This window comes from Ostrea edulis, chromosome 9 (assembly GCF_947568905.1).
Source record: "Ostrea edulis chromosome 9, xbOstEdul1.1, whole genome shotgun sequence".
NCBI lineage: Eukaryota > Metazoa > Mollusca > Bivalvia > Ostreida > Ostreidae > Ostrea > Ostrea edulis.
The window spans coordinates 74230061-74253269 of record NC_079172.1 but is presented as its reverse complement, the minus strand read 5'-3'; the positions used below and the strand labels follow the sequence as shown (position 1 = coordinate 74253269).

General features: G+C 35.6%; 1 protein-coding gene across 1 annotated transcript; it reads left to right on the top strand.

Annotated features, from left to right (window-relative positions):
• The first annotated feature begins 13864 nt into the window (after positions 1–13864).
• On the top strand, positions 13865–15736 carry LOC125658479 (uncharacterized). Its single transcript, XM_048889753.2, has one exon. It carries the CDS (start codon positions 13865–13867, stop codon positions 15734–15736), a length of 1872 nt encoding a protein of 623 aa, XP_048745710.2.
• Positions 15737–23209: the final 7473 nt, after the last annotated feature.

The window sequence follows — 23209 nt, the reverse complement described above, 5'->3', positions numbered from 1 at the left end:
GGCTCAATATTCAAGGGCAGATAACGCTGAATAAAACTGTACGCAATCGAGATGTATGGTAGAGTTATCCCACCTGACTTAGCGATATTCTTTTTGAAATGCATAGATTTTTCGTACATGTAACGTATGATGGGAAATGGAGGATTAACTGATCAAAAATTGGTTTGTTTTCTTATTGGAAATCGATATTTTTTTCAAATGAACTCTTTAGCCAGTGGTGGATTTAGAGGGGGGCGCAGATGGCGCCCCCCCCCCCTAAATTTTCAAATTTAAGGTAAATCGCGGTATCTTGTTTCGGAAAATGTACTAAACGATAAAAGAAACAATAATTTCTTCCACTCCAGTAGAAATAAATGACAAAATCTTTTGATTTCTTGATTACTTTATTGGGAGAACTAAAAAAAAAATTCAAAAAACTTGTGTCATTTTATTAATTTCACCTTATTAAAATGATAGAAAATAGTACAAATGACTAAATAGGAGAAATATTTCAAGCCCCATAAAATCTGTAAAGTCCCGGAGCTTCCGGGGGCTTCGCCCCCTGCACCAACTGCCTCATAAAGTGCCCCCCCCCCCCCGTAACCGCAATTCCTGGATCCGCCCCTGTTAGCGTAACCCCTTGTTGTTCCTTCTGAAATTGTAGACGTAAACATAATTAATAAATAGATAAATAGAATAATGAAAATAATAATTAAATAACTAAATAAAAAAGAAATAAAGGAATAAATAGATAAAAATGATAATAAGCCGAATACAAATTAATTCCTGCAATGTGTTCAAGACAATTTCTTATATCATCATGTAACGTTAACAAATCCCACAAGATGGAGGGGATCTGATTAAGAAGCCGCACGTACACTTTATCTTATATTAACTAATGAAGAAAACTTGATCAGTGACCTTGAATACCTGAGCCCATTAGGAAAGAATGATCATTGTGTCATGCATTTTAACTTCAACTTTTAAACTGAAAATTAACACCAGGACAATATAATGTGCTCGCGACGAGATCGTGTCTACTTATTATTTTTACTACTTTTCATATTCATTCTTTTTTTTTTCCATTTCATTTCTATGGATACATTGAGACTTTATCTTAGTAAAATGGCAGCTGACACCGACACTATACTGGTATCTATGGATGGATTTACTAACATCCCTAAAAGGCTAAACAATGTAGGAACCATTCGTACTGTTATGCAGCGATGGCCCGGCCAAAACAAGCTCGGACGCATGCTAGACAATCTGGCGAGACAGATGCAGGTAAACAGATCAAATTCGAAGCAACGGAGCGGAACCCGAGCCAGCAACAAGTCTACGTCAGGAAAGTAAACAGCCAATAAATGAATAGATTGAGATTTATTTCTGTTAATTGTAGAGGGCTAAATACCACTGAAAAGCGTACTAAATTAAACACATGGATTTCAGATAGTCATTTTGACATTATTCTTTTACAGGAAACGCATTATATTGAAAAAAATACTATTGCTTATAATGCTAGATGGTTTGGAAAAGCAATACATTGTTATTCAGACTCGCCCTACAGTAGAGGGGTCTCCATTCTTTTTCGAAAGAATTTGGCGTATGAAATATTGAATATCCATAAATCTAACGATGGAAGAAAGTTACTACTAAATATTAAATTTGACGACAAGATTATAACAATAATAAACATATATGCACCAAATGATATAAATGCAAAGTATGGCTTTTTTAAACGTATGAATATTTGGATAAAAAAACATGCGGAGTGTCAAGAGAACATGCTCATAGGGGGTGATTTCAATTGTTCTTTAGATGAAAATAAACAAGACAAAAGTGTGAATATTCTAAATAGTATCCTAAATAAGTTGGAGCTCATAGACCTGTGGAAAAAAGTTAAACCAAATAATAAAGGATATACCTGGTGCAATGGTGAAAATATAGCTAAGAGTAGAATCGATTACATTTTTATCTCAAAGTCTTTTTGTTATCAATGTGAATCTTTTTGTTTACAAAAAATCCCAGGGTCTCATTCAAATGGTGTTAGATTGTCAGATCATTTAAGTCTACAGTTCTGTCTGATTATAAATGAAAAATTAAGAGGACCGGGCTATTGGAAATTTAATGTCTCGCTGATAAAAAACCAGGACTTCGTCGAAGAAATGAAAAAATATCTATCAAATTACACTTTCAATGAAGTAGAACCGCATGAATCATGGGAAACTCTAAAAAGAAACATAAAAATATTCTGTATAGACTTTTCAAAGAAAATAAATTAATCATATAAAAGTAAGTTAGCCTATTTACAATCGGAAATCAAAAAAATTGAGGAATTACCTGCGGATAATATTGACATGAATCAAAAACGAAATTTAGAAAATGAATTATCAAAGCTTGTAGATAAAAAAGCAAAAGGTGCACAGGTTAGGTCTAGGGCCAATTGGATAGAACAAGGAGAAAAGAATACCTCGTACTTCTTAAATTTAGAAAAGAGAAGACAAATAAATAATGTAGTTAAAGCTTTAAGAGAAGAAACTGGTGATATCATACTCGATGATGATGACATACTAAACAATATGTGCAATTTTTATGAAAATTTATATAGAACAAATAATATACAAACCACGGATATCAACGAATATATAAATGCTATAGACTTAGAATTTACATTGAAAGATAAGGAGAAAAATGAATTAGAAATATTTCCCTCACTTCAGGAATGCTCAGAGGCACTCTTAAATATGAAAAGCAATAAATCTCCTGGTCTGGATGGAATACCATGTGAATTTTATCAAACATTTTGGGAAGAAATAAAACAATATTTCTATTGTGTTTTACAAAGTATTTTTGATTTAAATACAATGTCTTTTACGCAGAGATTATCATTGATTACTTTGATTTATAAGAAAGGAGACGAACAAAACCTAGGAAATTATAGACCAATTAGCCTTACCAACACAGACTATAAAATAATAGCTTTTGTATTCGCCAGGCGTTTACAAAAACTGCTAGATGATTTGATATCAATAAATCAAACAGCTTATATAAAAGGAAGAAATATCGCACTAAATGCAAGATTAATTTTGGACATTTTTGATTATTGTGAAGAAAATAATCAAGAACTTATACTTTTATTTTTAGACTTTCAGAAAGCCTTTGATTCAATTGAGTGGAATTTTATGTTTGAAGTACTGAAAAGATTTAACTTTAGTGAAAATTTTATTAAATGGGTTCACATCTTATATGCAAATCCAATCTTCAGAATAAAAAATAATGGATGGATATCTAAAACTTGCATGATGCATAGGGGAATAAGGCAGGGATGTCCGGTATCAGCAGTCTTGTTTCTCTTTGTGGCTGAAATATTAGGAATTTCAATAAGAAACAATCCCAGCATACATGGGTTTCAAAAAGAAGGAATGGAAAAAGACATTAAGATAATACAGCATGCCGATGATTCTACCCTTCCAATGGAAAATGAAAAGTCTTTAAAGAAGGCCCTCGAGGTGATAAGTAATTTTAGTAATGTTTCGGGTATGAGATTAAATATGTCAAAAACAGAATGCATATTAACTGGACCTTTAAAAAACAGATTTAAGAAAATTCATAATGTTTATGTAAATGTTTCATGTGTAAAAGCATTAGGTGTATATATTGGCCATGACAAAGAAATGTGCCTGAGAAATAATTGGACAAAAATCACCAGCGATGTAGAGAAACTTTTTGAATCTTGGAAAACAAGAAACTTAACCATTTTTGGCAAAGTTTGCATAATTAATAGTCTTGCAATATCTAAAATTATATATATAGCTTCGATATTAAACCTACCAGATTCAAACATTATCAAAGAAATTCAAAGACTTATTTACAATTTCATTTGGAATAAGAGAGATAGAATAAAAAGAAATACATTAATCGGAAATATCATTAGTGGAGGCATTGGAGTTGTAGATATCTTATCAAAAATTAAATCTTTAAGAATATCATGGATTAAGAAAATATTAGATAAAAGAAATCCATTATACCATTTTGTGAATAGCATATGTTTGGAAAACAATTATGATCTTGACTATTTAAGTAAAACTAATATCACTAATATCAAACAGTATGAGATAATGGATGGATATCCTATGTTTTACAAGGAAATGTTCGCATCTTTTAATGAATGCAAGGGTAGAAACAGGCTAGATTGTTTGAACAATATACTGAGGGAGCCATTATGGAGTAATAATATTGTGGTATTTAAAAATAAACCTATATTTCTAAAATCATGGCTAAAGAGTGGTCTGAAATACGTGATTGACGTGGTGGATGAGAATGGTATTAAGCCGATGGAATGGTTTATAGATAAATTGATTTGCAAGAAAAACTGGATTTGTGAATATAATATTGTAAAAAATGCCATAGGAAAATTACTACAACCTTTCGATGTTCAAAATATAATATATGAAAATGTACATATAAAAGATAATTCATACTTTCTACTGCTAAATCAGGGAATTGTACATGTGAAAGATTTCTCAAGTAAAATGTTCTATGATATTTATCGGGATAAGAAATTTGTACCTCCTCTACACCAAAATTTTTATTCTAAAAGCTTCAATGTTTCAAAACAGTCTTGGAGTGCAATATATAAACAAAAAATATGTAATATTTTTTATACCCACATTGCTGATTTCAATTACAAGTTGTTGAACAATTTAACCAGCAACCGAGTTATGTTAAAGAAATGGAAAGTTACTGATACGGATTTATGTTCACTATGTAAGGAAAAAGAAGATAATGAGCATCTGGTACTGAAATGTAAAAATGTTTGTGAAATTTGGAAAATCGTTGAGAAAACATTGAATTTTCAAGTTTCATGGAAAAACATTGTTCTTGGGTTTTTTTGGGAAATCAATGAGAAAACAGTATTTTTAAATAATCTTTTATCACTAATTGCATGTAAAATTTACAAATATAAAATGTATTGTAGAATATTAAAAAAAAAGAGCAATCTTATGACATTCGAAAGAATGTAAAGGGAATCCTTGAATTCAATGTATCTGTATACAAAAAATTAAACAAGGTATCTTTTTCGCATATTCTTGATAGTATTGTAAAAAAAATTATAGTCTTATATATTTATATTACAAATTGTGTTGCATGCTATTCATATCTTGTACAAATAAAGTAAAGGGAAATGATCTGCCTTCCCTTTTACATGACTACCCAGGGTCAAAATAGACTTTTTGGAGTGTGAGAAGGGCCCTTTGGGTAGTTGTCACGAAATACTTTAATATCCTCTAGAAATGATGTACATGTATTTATATTTGTATAACTTTGTTCTCATATGATTATATAATCTTGTATTTCTCTCAGGTTTTTTTTTTTCCTTCTTCTACATCCTGCGAGATGTAATAGGGAATATATATTGTTATTTAGGTGGAGCTTAGTTAGGGCCCCATCCCTGGCAGCTTTCCACACTTTTTTTTCTTCTATCGTTTAGTCTATTTGTTATATGTTATAGTGATAGGTCTGGGAAATAAAAATGTCATAAGCCAAAAAAAAAAAAAAAAAAAAAAAAAATCCCTAAAAGGGACCGATATACACTAAATTATGGAAATCTAATACTAAAGAAAATGAATCATTTTTTTTTTACAGAATGTGAAAAATATGATAACCAAAGACATATTTCAATTCATTAAAAAAATATCCAAAATTTTCTGTTTTAGACAATGAACAAAAACTGCGTTTTGACTATTCAACTCAAAAGAGAAATAAATTCTTGATCTTGTGAGCAGATTTTTTAAAGATAACACAATAAGTAATAATATGTATGTGTGGTGTGTTGAATTATGAGTATGTGTGCTTGAATATGCCTTTTCATCTATTGTTATTTATCTATTCTAGAATTATGAGTATGTGTGCCTGAATATGCCTTTTCATCTATTGTTATTGAAATATTCTATCGACTGGCATCTTTTCTTTTGATTATTGTAATTATCTCATGTTTGTCTATTTTGAAGTCAGCATTAGAAATAAAGTATTCTGTATTCGGTGTACTATTTTTTCTCAAAGAGATCGATCATTCATCAATTTTACAAGAAATATAAAAGCAGGAAACATGGAGATAAAATAAAAGGTAAAAAATAAAGGTGGGTGGGTGAGTGTGTGTGTGTGCATACTTTGTACATGTATTACTTTATATTATGTGCGTTTCACTGTTGATTTATTGTGTATTTTAGGTGGACAAATGAATGATTAGCATATTTGTACGGAAAGAAACTTAATTACTCATATATAAACGCCACAATTTATAAAGCAGTCTTATACCTCATGTGTGTCTTCGTGTCTTCAATTGTACTTGAGTAGAGAGAGATGAAGTTATAATTTCTGTCTCCCTTGTCCCAAAGATGCTTCATACCAAATTTGAAAAGAATTGGAACAGAAAACAGTACGATAGATTTTTAAACTGGGGAAGACTACTGGTCAACAAGTAAGTTAATGAGGTATCGGTAGATTTGTAAGTATATCTTAATTCACAACTGTTTGATTATTATCGCTGTTGGCTGTAAACCGATTTTCAATTTGCAATATTTCGTGCTATTAAACAGCCCCCCTCCCCTCCCTTGGTCGAACACTTTTAACAAGATTGATAATTTTTGCCATTTTAGTCTCTATAACTCCTGTCTTGTTTTGGTGGAAACTTGAGTAGCGCATGCGTCCTGTCCCTTTTAATTCTTTTTCTGGATCCGCCCCTGTGGTAGAGACCTGAACAAATTCTACCTACCCACCCACCCACGTATAGTCCTTGGTGCGCCCGTAGGCATATGGGACAAGTACTAGAGCTATCCACTTTCCCTGTCTTGGGTGTTTTCTCCACTTCAACCCAGGTCATCCTCATCTTTTTGATTTCAGTCTCTACGGTTCTTCTCCAGGTATTCTTTGGACGCCCTTGTTTCCTTTTTCCATTGGGTGTTCGTCTCAATAATACCCCGGCGATGTTGTCTACAGACTACCTCACGCCCTGTCCACCTCCATCCATTTAGGATAGTTTTCATGTCTGATGTACCCCTTCTTTCATGAAGTTGTTCACTTGGAATTTTTGTGGGCCGAGACAAAATCGTCCTGATCTTTCTAAGGCACCTGTTGTGAAAACTTGAGAGAGTTTGTTGACATGTCCCTCCGTCATCCTCCAGCATTCTGCTCCATATGATAATACTGACAGGACACAGTCATAACTTAGTCTTATTATGGGATCCTGCTGATCTTGTTTCCAAATGTTCGGGGATTTTGATAAATGAATGCCCCTCTTGCTTTGCCTAGTCTTACGTGAACAAATTCAACCCACACCTAGACCTGTACTGTTACAGTATCTCAACAACCCAAAGGAGCACCGAACAGGCAGTGAGAAATGTCTACCTAAGGCGACAATTGAGTTACCAGGCAAGAAGATATAGAGCATCAGAAGAGGAAAAGAGACAGGGGAGGGGGTTGAAGATATCGAGAAAGGCAAACAATGGGCAGAAATGAGCATGCGGCAAGTGCATGATGTACTGCCAATTCATTCTAATTTACATCAAAGCTTGGAATGTTAACATCCGGGAAGGAAGAAGTTGAACATCTGAGAAGCAGAATGACTCAAGGAGACATGAAGATTTAGACGAGCTGATTCAATTAGACAAACCAGAACATATGCTCCATGTACCAGAACCAAGGCCGCAAGAAGTGAAATAAGTTAATTCAAACACTATAATTATTCAGTACTGAATGGGACTGGACAGCAGGATACACCTTTATTAGTCCTCTCTAAATGAAATATGTGGTTAAGAAGACTAGAGCAGCATCGGTACCAGGATCAGACAGAATCCCACATAAAGCCTGCAAGAACTGTACAAGGTTGATACAACAATTATCTGAGGAGAAAGAGGGGACATTAGCTAATAGTTGGCATCGCATCAGAGATTGATTGGTTATAGTTTTACGCCGTTTTTGGCAATATTTCTGTCATTTTACGGCGGTTAACTAATTGAAATATGTTTGGTTGTTGGTTTTTGACACTCAGTTCCCCTGACGGAAAATCAAGGAAAAAATCTTTTGTGTGTCAAGGAGGTTGTTTGCTGCAGAACTGTAGCTCTCTGAAAAATATTTTGACGGAACAGAAAGCTACAGATAAAAACCTTCGATTTACGGCGCACAAAAGGGTTGAAGCCTTATATTGTTGTAGCCTTATATTGTTATATTGTTGTGACCTAATTCGTAGCTGTAATGGTAAACGATCGGCCGTAAATTTGTAAGCCAAATAAAGTTCAGATGCACTTCGTGTTTTGCTAATAAAGTTGATATAACTGATCATTCGATTTTATAAACACAAAAATCAACAGCAAAACAAATTTATAAATAACTGAAGAATGTTTGTTATTCAATATAAATCAATCGTCTGCATTCTGAGATCGATGCACATGTAAACATTAAACATGGCGATACACAGACAAGTTCACCCTCTTCCACGTATGTGTAGTTTTCTCGGACTGTGTATTCAAAGCAGTTCATATAATACGTCAACATCAGATGAAGTACTTGATATATTTTTCAAAATAGATCTAGTATACCCCTACCATCTCACCCTTTTTCGTTACCTAAAAAATCAAAACATGTAGGCCTAGTGCGTTTTGGAAACTGCAATGATGTCACGAAGTGACCTAATTCGTAGCTGTAATGGTAAACGATCGGCCGTAAATTTGTAAGCCAAATAAAGTTCTTAAAACTCCTGAACTTTTACATTTCAAAACTATATTTTTGTTTCTTCATGTTACATAATCTCACCGCAGCTCTGGTTTTGATGAGTAAGGATTAATTCAATCAACACTAATGTAGAGATGAAAAATTGTCATTGATCGAAAATGACGAAAATGGTGAAAAATAAATAAACCTTAATAGGGGATCAGACTAACATGCAAAATGGTATTTCATTATGCCGATCCCCCAAAATTACAGTTGCACAATAGATATGCACAAAATTCAAACTATATAAAGTATACAGCAAAAAGAATAAAAATGCGTGCACCTCAGAATTGAAAATCAAATTACACATGTGAATTCAAGTGAGGTAGGAAAGCTGAGGTGGCCGTGGGTGTTCTGAAATTCAAGTGAGGTAGGAAACCTGGAGAGGTCGTGGGTGTTCTGAAATCCAAGTGAGGTAGGAAACCTGGACAGGTCGTGGGTGTGCTGAAATCCAAGTGAGGTAGGAAACCTGGAGTGGCCGTGGGTGTTCTGCTTATGCTGCCTTTACTACTGTTGATAAAGTGAGAATGACCAAACACTGACTGGTTACTTAGCAACCCACATCAAACCATGTGATCACGGGGATCATTTTCTATTGGCTGTTATCATCAAAAGGGTTGAGATTAGACAATGGAAAAGTTTGGAATTGCATAACCAGCTACAACCTAAGATTGAGAAAATTGCATAACATGGCGCCTGATACCTGCATGGCCAGCTGCAAGGATTACAAGGCAAGTGTATAACGTATTAACTAAAATCAAAACAAATTAAATAAGTACATTTACTTACTTACATTTTCCACCAAACCCCTTTATCTAACTTGGTGCATGTATATTTACTTCCGAATATACGTACATGTACATTAAAAACAACATTCAATACATAAATGTAATTATTTACATAGTTGTTGTTTTCTCGACATTCAATACATAAATGTAATTATTTACATAGTTGTTGTTTTCTCGAGATTCATTACATAAATGTAATTATTTACATAGTTGTTGTTTTCTCGACATTCAATACATAAATGTAATTATTTACATAGTTGTTGTTTTCTCGACATTCATTACATAAATGTAATTATTTACAGAGTTGTTGTTTTCTCGACATTCAATACATAAATGTAATTATTTACATAGTTGTTGTTTTCTCGACTTAGGGGGTTATCTTGCAACATCCACGAAAACGCAAACTTTATTTCTTAATTATCAGGAAGAGAAACGAGATAAAAGGAAAACTCGCCATATGATTGGATGATAGACTATTCCAGCTTACACTACAGCGATTTCATGAATTATCATGACCTAATCAGAGGTCGGAATTGTCGCATTCTGTATTGTTTTAAAAAATCATGAACATGATGGTGACGTCGATGGAGATTTTATATTGTTTAACGTCCCTCGCAAGAATTCTTCACTCATATGGAGACGTCACCAAGACCGGTGAAGTTTAGGCCTATGCTTGGCAGTGAGGGTTCTTTAGCGTGCCACACCTCCGTTTTTAAGGTCACCTCCGAGGACCCGTGACACGTGATAGAACTGTCACTACCTGTTTCAACGACTCGGGTCTGTCGCGCCCGGGATTCGAAACCCGACCTTCCGCATGTCTGGCGATCACTCTACCTATAGACCACCACGACGGTCTAGTCGATGGAGAAGTTGAGTAGAGTAGTTGATCGATGGAGAAGTTGAGTAGAGTAGTTGATCGATGAAGAAGTTGAGTAGAGTAGTTGATCGATGAAGAAGTTGAGTAGAGTAGTTGATCGATGGAGAAGTTGAGTAGAGTAGTTGATCGATGGAGAAGTTGAGTAGAGTAGTTGATCGATGGAGAAGTTGAGTAGAGTAGTTGATCGATGAAGAAGTTGAGTAGAGTAGTTGATCGATGGAGAAGTTGAGTAGATTAGTTGAATGAGAGAAGACAGGAGACAGCCCCTTGTCAAAGCAGTGTTATGATCAAGATGACAGTCAGCACGAAGTTCATCGCATTGAAGCAAGATGGACATTGAAGGAGGTTGAGGACAACACCAATTGGGCTCGTATGAACATCAAGCCAACAAAGTTTAGGGGCCTTGTGTTAAGGAAGGAAGGATTGAGTTAAGAGGAGTTCAAAATAGGAGAGGATATTATCCCATCAGTCTCGGAAAATTGGTCAAGTGCTTGGGAAAGTACTTTGATTGATTTATCTTGTTTAACGTCTCTATCGAGAATTTTTCATTCATAGAATAGATTATTTATTCAACCAATTTGGGCCCCCAGAGGAGCATAATGATGTACATTGACAAAGTCCAAAATCACAGAAGCACATGACAAAGGAAAACAAAGATAATTGCACTGCATGATGAACAGAGAGTTAGCCATCACATCTATCAATGCATAATAAACATACAAAGCACATACATGTATTCATATAGTACAAGCATAGTTACTATGTTGCAGTAATCAACTTGCATCTTATACATGCACATAACTATATTGTACATGTATGTTGTTTTCTTATAGTATTAAAATTTACAATTAAATATTGGCATAATAAAACAGCAAACTCGGGATCTTCATTTTGACATAATCCATGTAAACAGATCAGTATTGTTAAGAAGTACTAGGTTTGGAAAGGTTTTGAATATCTTATTAAAACAATCTCCTCTACGATTATTATATAGTGGAAATTCAAGAAGAAAATGCAATTCATCCTCTGTTGAACTTGAGATACAGTGTTGACAGACTTTCACATCTAGGAAGAATTTCATATTTACCATGGTTATTAATATTTCTTTCATATCTGCCTGTTTCTATCTGTAGACAATGATTACTAATTCTGAATTTAGTGAGAATTACCCGATTGTCTCGAGTTTTTAAATTCAGATATTTTTCAAAATTGAACAATCTTTTGTTCTGAAAATATGTACTTAATTTTCCAAATCCTTGCATATAACTGGTACGGATATTTTCCCAACAGTTTTAGAAATTGTTACAATGTACAATTTAAATTTATTTTCACATAATTTTTTGCAGTGGGGCAAATTGATATTTAGTTTTTCACTGTAAAATAATATACTAGAATACCAGTCACTGTTAATGGTGTTCATATGGAGACGTTACCAAGAGATGCGAAGGGCTTCAAATTTAGGCATTTGCTGGGCACTTACGGCTATTGAGCAGTGAGGGTCTTTAGAGCGCCACACCTACTGTGACACGGGACATCCGTTTGTAAGGTCATCTCCGAAGACCAATCTCCGGTCAGCTCAGAATATTCTGTTACGCTACAATTCCAATATTATTATTCATAGGGGAAAGTAGTCCCGGAGAATTGACATTGTACGGAGTTTGTCCGAGGACCCGTGACATTCACCATATTCATTACGGTATCCACGTACTGATAAGAATCATTAAGCCTTAAAGGATCCATCGCATGTTTTCAAAGTGTATAGAATCATATACATTTTGGCTTTCTTATGCTAATAGTAATTAATTATGATGGTTCGTTCGTCGAAAGATTGCGATAGTTTGCCAAAATACGGATTGAAATATAAGCCTCGATTTTAAAAAAATTCGTTAATTAGTTTAGTAGTCACGTGGTCCAGTGACGTCATATGCAGTTTAAGTAATTTTTGCAGTGTTTGACACAATAAACTAATGAAAATAATCAGCATTTCTAAACACCGTGGGGAGAAATTGTTGTGGTGCAATCCTTGAAAGAAAAATACGCCAAAACGCCCAAGTAATGAACTGATTTTGGCGAGAGTAATGCTTGTAAACGCGGTTTTTTCCCCTACCAAATCTATCCCAATAGGAGTTTTGGAAGAAATGTAGAGGCAAAACATGACGCACTTGTAAACATGTAAAGCTAGCAATCGATTAGGGTTTCTTTGATGTGTGACGTTGATTAACTGCTTGCAGATTAGTTCAAGCCGCCCTTTACGAACGCCAAATGGGGACAATATGCATATTGCTCTTTGATCCGAGTGAACTGGGTAAATGCCCGCATCATGCACTATTGATTCATGCTATACACTATTGCAGATAATTGTTTATTTTCATCACAATTAAGTTTGAGACTTCAAGTGCAGTTACAGGTAAGGAGACAGGTGATGAGATACCTATCTCGCTGTACACAGAGATGTACGTTACACATACATATAGACACAGAGATGAAATTCATTGGAGTATCAGTTGATGAATTACTACGTGGAGATCTGTACAAATAATACCAATGTATGTTAAAGATCGATGCCGATTTCAACCATGACTCCGGCAAAACAACTTAGACTTAGCCTTTACAAAAAGCATGTACCCAGACCACAAGGGGCTTTGGTTTATGCGTGTACCGTCAATTCCAATTTAAAACAAAACTTAAACAGTATTTTCTGCATTGTTTATCTCGAATTTACATCCGGTGGTTTTGCTTTCCAGGCCGACTTTTCACGTGTTAGCGATAGCATCGAAATTGTTTTGTCGCGAACAGGGAATCAATACCAATTTATGACATGCGGCACAGCACGAGGCTGTCAGGAATGATTGAATTCACCGTCTTTAGTGTGACACTATTGTAGACCACCACACCAAATTTAAATCCATCAGAGAAATTAATTCAAAAGTACCTACGTTCATTCCATTTTAATCAGTTTTGACTGCACAGGAAATTGATAATTTTCCCTTAGGTCAATGAGCAGAAGCAATTGAATTTTCTTAACTTGTATTTGTAAACTCGTTGCAGCGAAACCAAAAGTAAGTAACGTTTTCACGGCCAATCTAATTATTTCCATCACTAGCATACATGTTCTTCATTGCGCATCGATTTTTTTTTTTTCGAAAAAGTATTTTCAAATATTCTGTTTATATAAATTGAATATGAAATATTCATGCAGTAAAATGCAAATAACATTCGTGAGAAGCATGGAAAAACTAGAAACAAATGCTGAGGAAATAAATTAATCGATTTTACCCTGACCATGAAGAGAACCTCCCATTTATAGATCTATTGGCAGCGAAAGCAACAGCGGAGCAGCGTGCTCTCGGAATCAGTACGCAATGGTTCACAAAACATACTTAAGACACGTGTTGGGTTTCGGAATAAATGACAGTTTTGGCGTTCAATCTTAAGTTATATGGAATGACAAATGCAGTCAAACAGAATTTCAGATTCTCCGTCCTCGGCAGCTAGACCGAAGACCCCGTCCCTGTCTGAGATCGTCTGCGGACCGTGTAGTCTCAGCCGGATCTACTCCAGAGGGACCTTCCACTGTTCCATATGTAAGGAAATTTTTTGTCACAATTGTTCCAAACTTCACCGAATGAAAGAATGGTCCCAGAACCACACTATAATTCTTCTAGAGAAGGCAAATTCACAACAACTGAAAGCAATTTCGTCACAGCAAACTTCCAAGACTCGCCAGGAGTCATCACGACGCCCGCAGCGGTGGAACAGACGAGCACCACTAAACGAAGGATTTGAATCAAAGTCCAAATACCTGAACGCATTGGCCAGTAACCATGACCACGAGACAGAGGATTTGGAAAATGAAAACTACTGCCCGGATCATCAAGTCGTCTTCTGTGAAAGGTGTAAAGACTCTCACACTGGGTGTAAAAAGGTCATTTCTGTTGCTTCATTGGCAGAAAAGATTTTGTCAAAAGGCGACCTTTCTCAAGTGATTTCAGATTTCAAGAAGTTTGTTAAATTCTCTGATATCATGGTGGAGGATCGTCTTTATCACGAGCGGCAGATTGATTCGCAAAGGAGGGAGATAATGCCCGCCATCCAGACTATGAGAAACCAGTACGGACAAAGGGTAAATAGCGAGGTTTCCGTCCTGGAAAATGAAGTAAATAATAAGATGGAACAAAACGTGAATAAGATTCATTCACATATTGAGAAATGTAAGCGTGTTAAATACATGGTGCAGTCTGATTTAGACAATTTACTATCTGTCGTAGATAAAAATGCACCGGGCCCAATTGTGAAAACGTACAATCGATTGAAAACTAAATGCCCAATTTTTGAGAAGTATCTCAAAGAGTTATACAACGATGCTAATTATATATCCTACCAGTTTGTGCCAAATGAAGAGATCTTATCTCTTCCAAACATTGTTTCATCTATAGGTACTTTGAAGGAAATCAACGGTTCCTCTAGGTTACCTCCCTTTCTGTCGGTGGACAACGTCACTCCACTTAGCGAGAGGTCGCTGTATTACAGGAGGAACGGTGATATTCGGTTGTTTGGACTGGGGATTCTTGGGAAGGGAGGGATAACTTCAATGCGATGTACCGCCAACGGTTACATAGTGGCGGTAGCACGAAGCACGTGCGAGTTTCGCGTTTTCACTTCACGTGGCTGGACAGTTGCCCATTTAGTGCTGTCATCGCTGCCATGGGATTTTGCGATGGTGTCTGAAAACGAGGCTTTTGTCACGTTACCAGGTGATAAGAAATTAGTGAATCTGAACATCGATTTCAAAATGCGTAAAGTAAGACAGATAAGGGAGATAAGCCTGTCTGAAGCGTGCTGGGGGTTGACGGAATTTAAAGGGAGACTGATTGGTACGTTCTCGCCCTTCGAAGCAGACCCTCATTTAAAAGTGATCACCCGTGACGGGATTACAGAAAGAAAAATTGAGATCTCGGATTCCCCGGTCACATTCCGAGCACCACAGTATGTATTGTACCACGAGGACCGAGTGCACATTTCTGACAACTACTCACATGCCCTGATCACCACCGACCTAGAGGGGCATACAATGTTTGCATTCAAAAGCCCCGAGTTTGAGAATCCTGCCGGAATGGCTGTTGACTACCAAGGTAATCTTTATGTGTGTGGGAAGACTTCGCACAATGTTTTGCAGATCTCGCAGGACGGGGAGGTGCGCGAGATCCTGACCCAGGACGAGTGTTCGTTCCGACCCTGCAGTGTCAGCCTCCTGTCGGACGGGTGTGCTTTGCTTGTAGCGTCAGCTGACTCCAACATACTACAAACATACCAGTTTGAGTAATGGATTTATTGACATTCTAAGAATTTGTAAATTAATTGTACGATAAACCCAGTGTCTGGGTTACTGATAGAGGAATATTTTAAAGGTCCTGTACTTGTGGGGGCGTGTTGATTCTGTAAACATATGTATGTACATGTATACTAGTTAAACACACACGTTTTGATATGGTTAATTTGTGCGTTCATTTCTCCGTAGATAGACTTATTCATATGGAGTAAGCGTGTTAGATTTCTTTTTTAAAAACTATTTTCTATTATTCGAAGTGCTAATGTAAAAGTATAAACAACCGATGTTGTGAAATGCATTTTAATTAACGATTACAAAAAAGCACATTGGGACATTTCTTACTTCAATAATTCAGATAATTAAAAAAAAGTTCAAACCAGTACAAATCTCTTGATGATAATATCCTATTCGTTAATTTGAAGAAAATTGACACTTTGACATGGTAAAAGATGAAATATCCATTGCTATTATTGATTTTATTTTGAAGCCTAATGACATCCGGATGGGAAAGAGTACAATTCCTTAGTGTGATAGACCGGATACGCACTAAAAAGACCGACAACACGAACAAAATTGTCAAATTGTCAAGACGATATGTTTCTTCTTCAGGACTACAAGATATTAAATTAACCAATAAAATGCTTTCTTTGTTGTTTCATAGGACGACGAAGGTAGCAATCATTGTAGAATAAATCATAACCCGCGTAAACTAGTTATGTAAATTTCTTCTGCAATGATTGCTACCTTCATCACCCGATGGAACAACAAAGAGAGACATTTTATTGTTTATATTTATATTTTTATGTATTGTTTTAAAATAATATGTAAACGGTGTGACCGTTGGACCGAGCGAAGAATGTAATGGTCATTGGAGTGTCCCAAGTGGTAATCATAATTCCTTTAAGTACGGTAGATTATGATTCATTTAAAAAAATATATTTTTAATGAAATTTTCCTTACGATAAACACCCAGTAACATCTAAGTATTAAAGGGGTTTATATGGGGACAATAGTTTTACGGGATCCGCCTATTCATTGAACGCAGGAAGTAAAACGCAAGGCGACGTAAACTGTGCATCGTGACGTCACATTTAGCCTCGACTTTTTTCTCTTTTTCAAAGCAAACAATTATAAACAACAATAATACATTCCGTATGCAATGAAAAAGGCCGTTAAAACTAAACAAAATTAACCAATAACTTCAAAATGGTAAAAAAGTAACCGCAATTTTATCGTATATTCTTATTCAAAGAAACTCATGAACTCGTTCATCTATTTAGTCGTATTACGGTTTTATATGTATTTATGGACTAAAACCTGTTACAATGATAATTATACTATTCACTTTGAACAAACTGAGTGTTTAAATTAGAATTGCACGTCAGAGTCTTCTATTATTGGCATTCAAAATAAAACACGAATAACCGTTGAAGCGGGTAATGAAACAATAAATGGCGGCGCCCATATGGATCACGAAAATTTCACTGAACTTATATAGAGATTATCTCTTTTTCTTTTGCTGATTTTGACATTTTTCTTTTACATACGTGTTACCTTTAGAGCCTTGCTTCGCGGACGGGCCGAAGGCCCGTCCGAGCTTCGCTCGGTATAAACTAGATTTAAGTACTAAAATATCATATGGTTAACCCATTCGTTACGTTAAACAGAACAGCCAATTCACCCTTTGACCTTGATGACGCTCCATATTTGGTAATGATTGCACAGACAGATGGTATTAAAAACCGGATCGTACTAGTTTGCAACAAACATGCATCCAGATGAAAGCAATATCAATTTCAAAAGTATTATAAAAGATAAGATTCAGTAAATGTAAATATATAAAAATAAAAATTAAACGAATAAAATATGACTGGAAACTGGCATTAAGCCTAAACTTTAAAGATCAAGGAAGAAACAGAATATTTACGTATTGAAATTATCGAGTACAACAAAGGGTTGTGAATGGAGGTCAGTTCAACTGTGTCGTTACTCGCTATCATATCTCAGTACAATCGTGTCGTTACTCGCTATCATATCTCAGTACAATCGTGTCGTTACTCGCTATCATATCTCAGTACAATCGTGTCGTTACTCACTATCACATCTCAGTTCAATCGTGTCGTTATTCGCTATCATATCTCAGTTCAATCGTGTCGTTACTCGCTATCATATCTCAGTACAATCGTGTCGTTACTCGCTATCATATCTCAGTTCAACCGTGTCGTTACTCGCTATCATATCTCAATACAATCGTGTCGTTACTCGCTATCATATCTCAGTACAATCGTGTCGTTACTCGCTATCACATCTCAGTACAATCGTGTCGTTACTCGCTATCACATCTCAGTACAATCGTGTCGTTACTCGCTATCATATCTCAGTACAATCGTGTCGTTACTCGCTATCACATCTCAGTACAATCGTGTCGTTACTCGCTATCACATCTCAGTACAATCGTGTCGTTACTCGCTATCATATCTCAGTACAATCGTGTCGTTACTCGCTATCATATCTCAGTACAATCGTGTCGTTACTCGCTATCACATCTCAGTACAATCGTGTCGTTACTCGCTATCACATTCTCAGTACAATCGTGTCGTTACTCGCTATCACATCTCAGTACAATCGTGTCGTTACTCGCTATCACATCTCAGTACAATCGTGTCGTTACTCGCTATCACATCTCAGTACAATCGTGTCGTTACTCGCTATCACATCTCAGTACAATCGTGTCGTTACTCGCTATCACATCTCAGTACAATCGTGTCGTTACTCGCTATCATATCTCAGTACAATCGTGTCGTTACTCGCTATCACATCTCAGTACAATCGTGTCGTTACTCGCTATCACATCTCAGTACAATCGTGTCGTTACTCGCTATCATATCTCAGTACAATCGTGTCGTTACTCGCTATCATATCTCAGTACAATCGTGTCGTTACTCGCTATCACATCTCAGTACAATCGTGTCGTTACTCGCTATCACATTCTCAGTACAATCGTGTCGTTACTCGCTATCACATCTCAGTACAATCGTGTCGTTACTCACTATCATATTTGTGTTTAGATGTCATTCGGTAAGGTGTGTAAAGAAAAAAAACCCATATGCATGAAGAACAAAAAAAGGCATTGGATTCCTGGTTCCCTTATTTTCGTTGGATATAATGTTTGTTGCCACTGACCGTGAAATTAGGTAGAGTGGAGTATTTTTCCATGAAATGATGTGTCAAAAAACTGTGTTTAATGACAAATCCACAAAATTGGAAGCCCCCTCCACCCCAAAATAATAATCAAAGTGTCTTTACAACTTTTGCCTCTAATGTAAGGCAGAATTATAAAATGCTTAATAAAGCATGCCCCCCCCCCCTCCCCAAAGATATTGAATCAGACTATTGTGGTAATATTTCTATATCATATCTTTCTGCATTTTTCAAGATGAAAAAAAATTGTAAACCATACCTTTTAAATGATTTTTTTTTAAATTCCACACGAGAACTTTGTTGCATATAGATCTACGAACGAGTTAGATATTTTTTTTCACTTTTCAATGCCTCGTTCACACGAAGAATTTAATTCGCATTAAACGTAAGTTAATGCGAATTAAATCTGAACCGCGTTCACACGGAGATTTTAATGCGCATTAGTTTACTTCGAATTAAAATTGACGTCGCGATTTAATGCGAATTAAATTTACTTCGCATTAGCTCCGTGTGAACGCTAAGCGAAGCTAATTCGAATTAAATGTAGACGCATGTGTAATGGCCAATTTGGGTCACATACATCATAACCATGGTCAGCTATATATATTAATGTTAGTTTTGTACGAAAAACTAAGCAAAATGATAATAATCACTAAAAACATGTACAAACAGCATGTCATTAGATAATGTCAGACGTAAATCTGTGCTCTGCATGGGCATACTGAGTAATACCTGTGGAAGGAATTGTTTTTAAATACAACAATGTTTTAAAATAGTGATAATATGATTTTCTTTTTTACATTTTTTAAAACATATGTCGCTCATTGTTAATTTTTATACCATATGACGTCATAGTAGACTTATAATACGCATTAGTAATTAAAATTACGTCATAACAGTAGTCAGCGGAATGGTGAAAAAGACGTTCCGAAGTTTTAAAATTGGGCCCATGAAGAAACAATATATTGTCTAGATTGAATGCTCGTTGTCGGAGGAAATAACAAGTAATTCTTGGGAACATATAAATAAACACGACAAAAAAACTCCTTATGTGTAGATCAGAATTATGTATGTAGGCCTAAATTGTAAACATGTAGTATACTACATGTAGGCCTATATAGCGTTTTGAACAAAGAATTCTGTATAGATCTACACAATATTCATTAAAATATCTATAAAAATAATTTTCAATAACATAGTCTATTCTTTAATTTATTTCGCGCACCCTTTAATAGAGATGCATACGAATTTAATGCGCATTAGTTTAGTTCGCATTAAATATTACCGCCGTGTGAACGCTATTTAATTCGAATTAATTTAATGCGCATTATTTTACTTCGCATCAAATTTGATGCGAAGTAAAATTTAATGCGCATCCGTGTGAACGAGGCACAAAGATGAGCCTATCCGGCTTTCGTAATAAATGAAATAGAGGGCATACCTGGTATTAGTGAATAAAACCATATTTTGACACACACACACCCTCCTCCCTTGACTTCCAAGGACCACATGTACTCTTTTGACTTCCATTTCACGTGTAGCCTCTCAGGGAATAAGGAATAAGGATGACATTTAAAATCAATGGACAAACGACTTTTATCATAAAAGAATATAAACCACCGATACTTGTTTATTGATTGATAAATTGAAAGATGATACATAAATATATATTATTACTACAGTAACTTGATCCGAAGAGTCGGATCACATCGAGTTGACAGGCGCGGATCATCAGATCACACGAGACGCGAAGCGTCGAGTTTGATCTGATGATCCGCGCCTGTCAACGAGACGTGATCCAACTCTTCGGATCAAGTTACTGTAGTAATGATATATTTAATATGTCTTACGGCGTGACCGTGTTTGAGGGCGAAGCAGAAAATATTGGCCTTGGTTAGATACCAAGGCCAATATTTAATAACAGGACAAAAAATATCCCGAAATATTAGCACCTAACCTGTGAGGACAGAGCTCAATCAAAGTATTCTAACTTTAGACATTTTTTATCCGCCTGTTCATTGAACGCGGGAAACTCTGTGCAACTGATGTAAACAGTGCATTGTGACGTCATTTTTAGCATCGGTGTTTAGCAAATACACAAACGTAGGAGACATGGCGCAAAGGATTGATTAGGCCTATACATGATTAAGAAAATAAGATTTACATGCTTTTACGGATGTTATGTAACATCTCAGAACGACGTGAACTAGGGTAGACGAGATTCAAAATGGAGGAATACATGTCCACGCGCTAATATTCGAATCGACGCCATTGGTACCAAACTTTTCAAGTTCCATAGGCATGGTTTAATTTTTCATTATTTTTCTATATTTTCCATTTTAACATGTATATACATGTTACCTATAGGGAAAGCTCCGCTCTCACGGCCCGAAGGGCCGTGAGAGGGCTTCGCCCTCTATTATATATACCCATATGCATTTTAAATCCACATTTATAGCGAGCGCAGCGAGCCAGCGCGCGGAGCGCTGGCTCGTACTGCGAGCTCTAATGACTAGAGCGCGGGAAATAATCCGAGCTAAATCTCAACCTCTAACAAGAATTTTTTTGAACGAGTCTAAAGGCAGCTCCCTGCACACCATGTGACCATAATTGTGACGTCACACACAAAGTGAAAGTAGGCCTAGAATCAAGTAAGAAAACGGCCAAATCCCGTATCAGTCGTCTCTTTTGCGTGTTAGTTTAATGTTATGATATTTAATGTGTTACTCAAGGTAACAAAGGTATTAACTTGCTTGGAATTTTAACCCAATGTATAAGTGGTTTAAGATACCTTGACAAATTAAGCACAGTGGTATTTAACACCCCCCCCCCCCCCCCCCCCCCCCCCCCGCCAGCTTTACGTTGCAGAGTACACCGAAATTTAGATAAGAAAAATATGTTAAGTGCCTGTGATATTTTGATAAATTAAGACATACATGTATAAACACAATAGTGACCACATATGTATTTTAATGAAGTGAATAAAATTAGTTTTGTGTTGGACCCGTGTGAGAATGAAAAGCTCTAAAATATAGGTGGAAAAGAAATTGGAAGTAGATGTACAAGGTTTATTAACACTTTTTCTTTTCTCTTTGTTATTTGAATGATTCAAATAAAAAAAAAATCACAATTTTAACAAACATTGTGATGATTAATAACCAATATTTAATTCAAATGATTGAGTTGGGCTTCCCCCCTCCAGCTACATTATAACTTTTCCCACCCCAACTGCAACACCCACATCATATTGAATATTTTAATGAATCTTCTTCTCAGTTAATGCTTCCATTCACTCACTGATACTGAGTATTATAGTAGAGAGAAGTTTTTTTAAAAGGTGCATCTATACATCAAATCTGATGTGCCTCTTTGGCTTCTTAATGCTTGTTTTGAGATAAGAAATATACTTTTGAAAATGCTGATATTTAAATGTTCTCTTTGGGCCTCATCAGTCAGGTAAGAGAACAGATTTATTCCTGAGACCTTCCTGGTGCAAAATAATTTATAATACATGGTTATAACTTTTCTTAGAAAAAAAGCATATTTTTAAAAATAAAATAAAGCAAGTCTTATAAAATGAAGTTTAAAGGCAAAGCACCAAGAAGGTTTCGGCCCTCATAAATACAAGCGTGAACAGTGTTTTCATAATTTTATCATCAGAAGTCTATGGTTTGGAAGATTATCAAGTAAAATATACACAACATTAAGTTTAATATACAATACATTCAATACATCAAACAAGAGAAGTTTTCATGTAAACATTCCAACATGAAGTGATTTAGCTTTTAAAACAACATTGTCTTGAACAGTGTTGAAGGAATAGTTATAATTTTATACTATATGTGGTTTTCCTACTAATTTACCTAATTTAAAACACACATTTAAACATCCACAGGTACTGTATACAGTAGCTGCAATAATGTAGCCCTATCCAATTTTTTTTAATTCTTACGTTTTCGGGATAGGGCTACAATTCCATAGGATCTCCGTAATGGTGCAAAATAATTTTATGAATAACCGATAATAAACTCTGTGTATTAGTCCCAAATGTTGTTTACACCAAAAGGAGTACCAACTTTGTGCTCGGGCATGTCTAATAAAGGTGTTTTTCATTAAATACAATGTACAGCATGCAAAATTCTTCGTCTGCTCCGCCATGCTTGTTATCGCGAGATCTCGTAGGTGGATCCAATGAAAAACCTAAGCATTGACAATCAGCGCGAAAATGTAGTTACTCGAGCCACTTCGACAAAGAAAGGAAAATCA

Bases quoted from the DNA above. Each gene is read 5' to 3' on its own strand.
- LOC125658479 (XM_048889753.2), top strand. From the start codon at position 13,865: ATGCAGTCAAACAGAATTTCAGATTCTCCGTCCTCGGCAGCTAGACCG.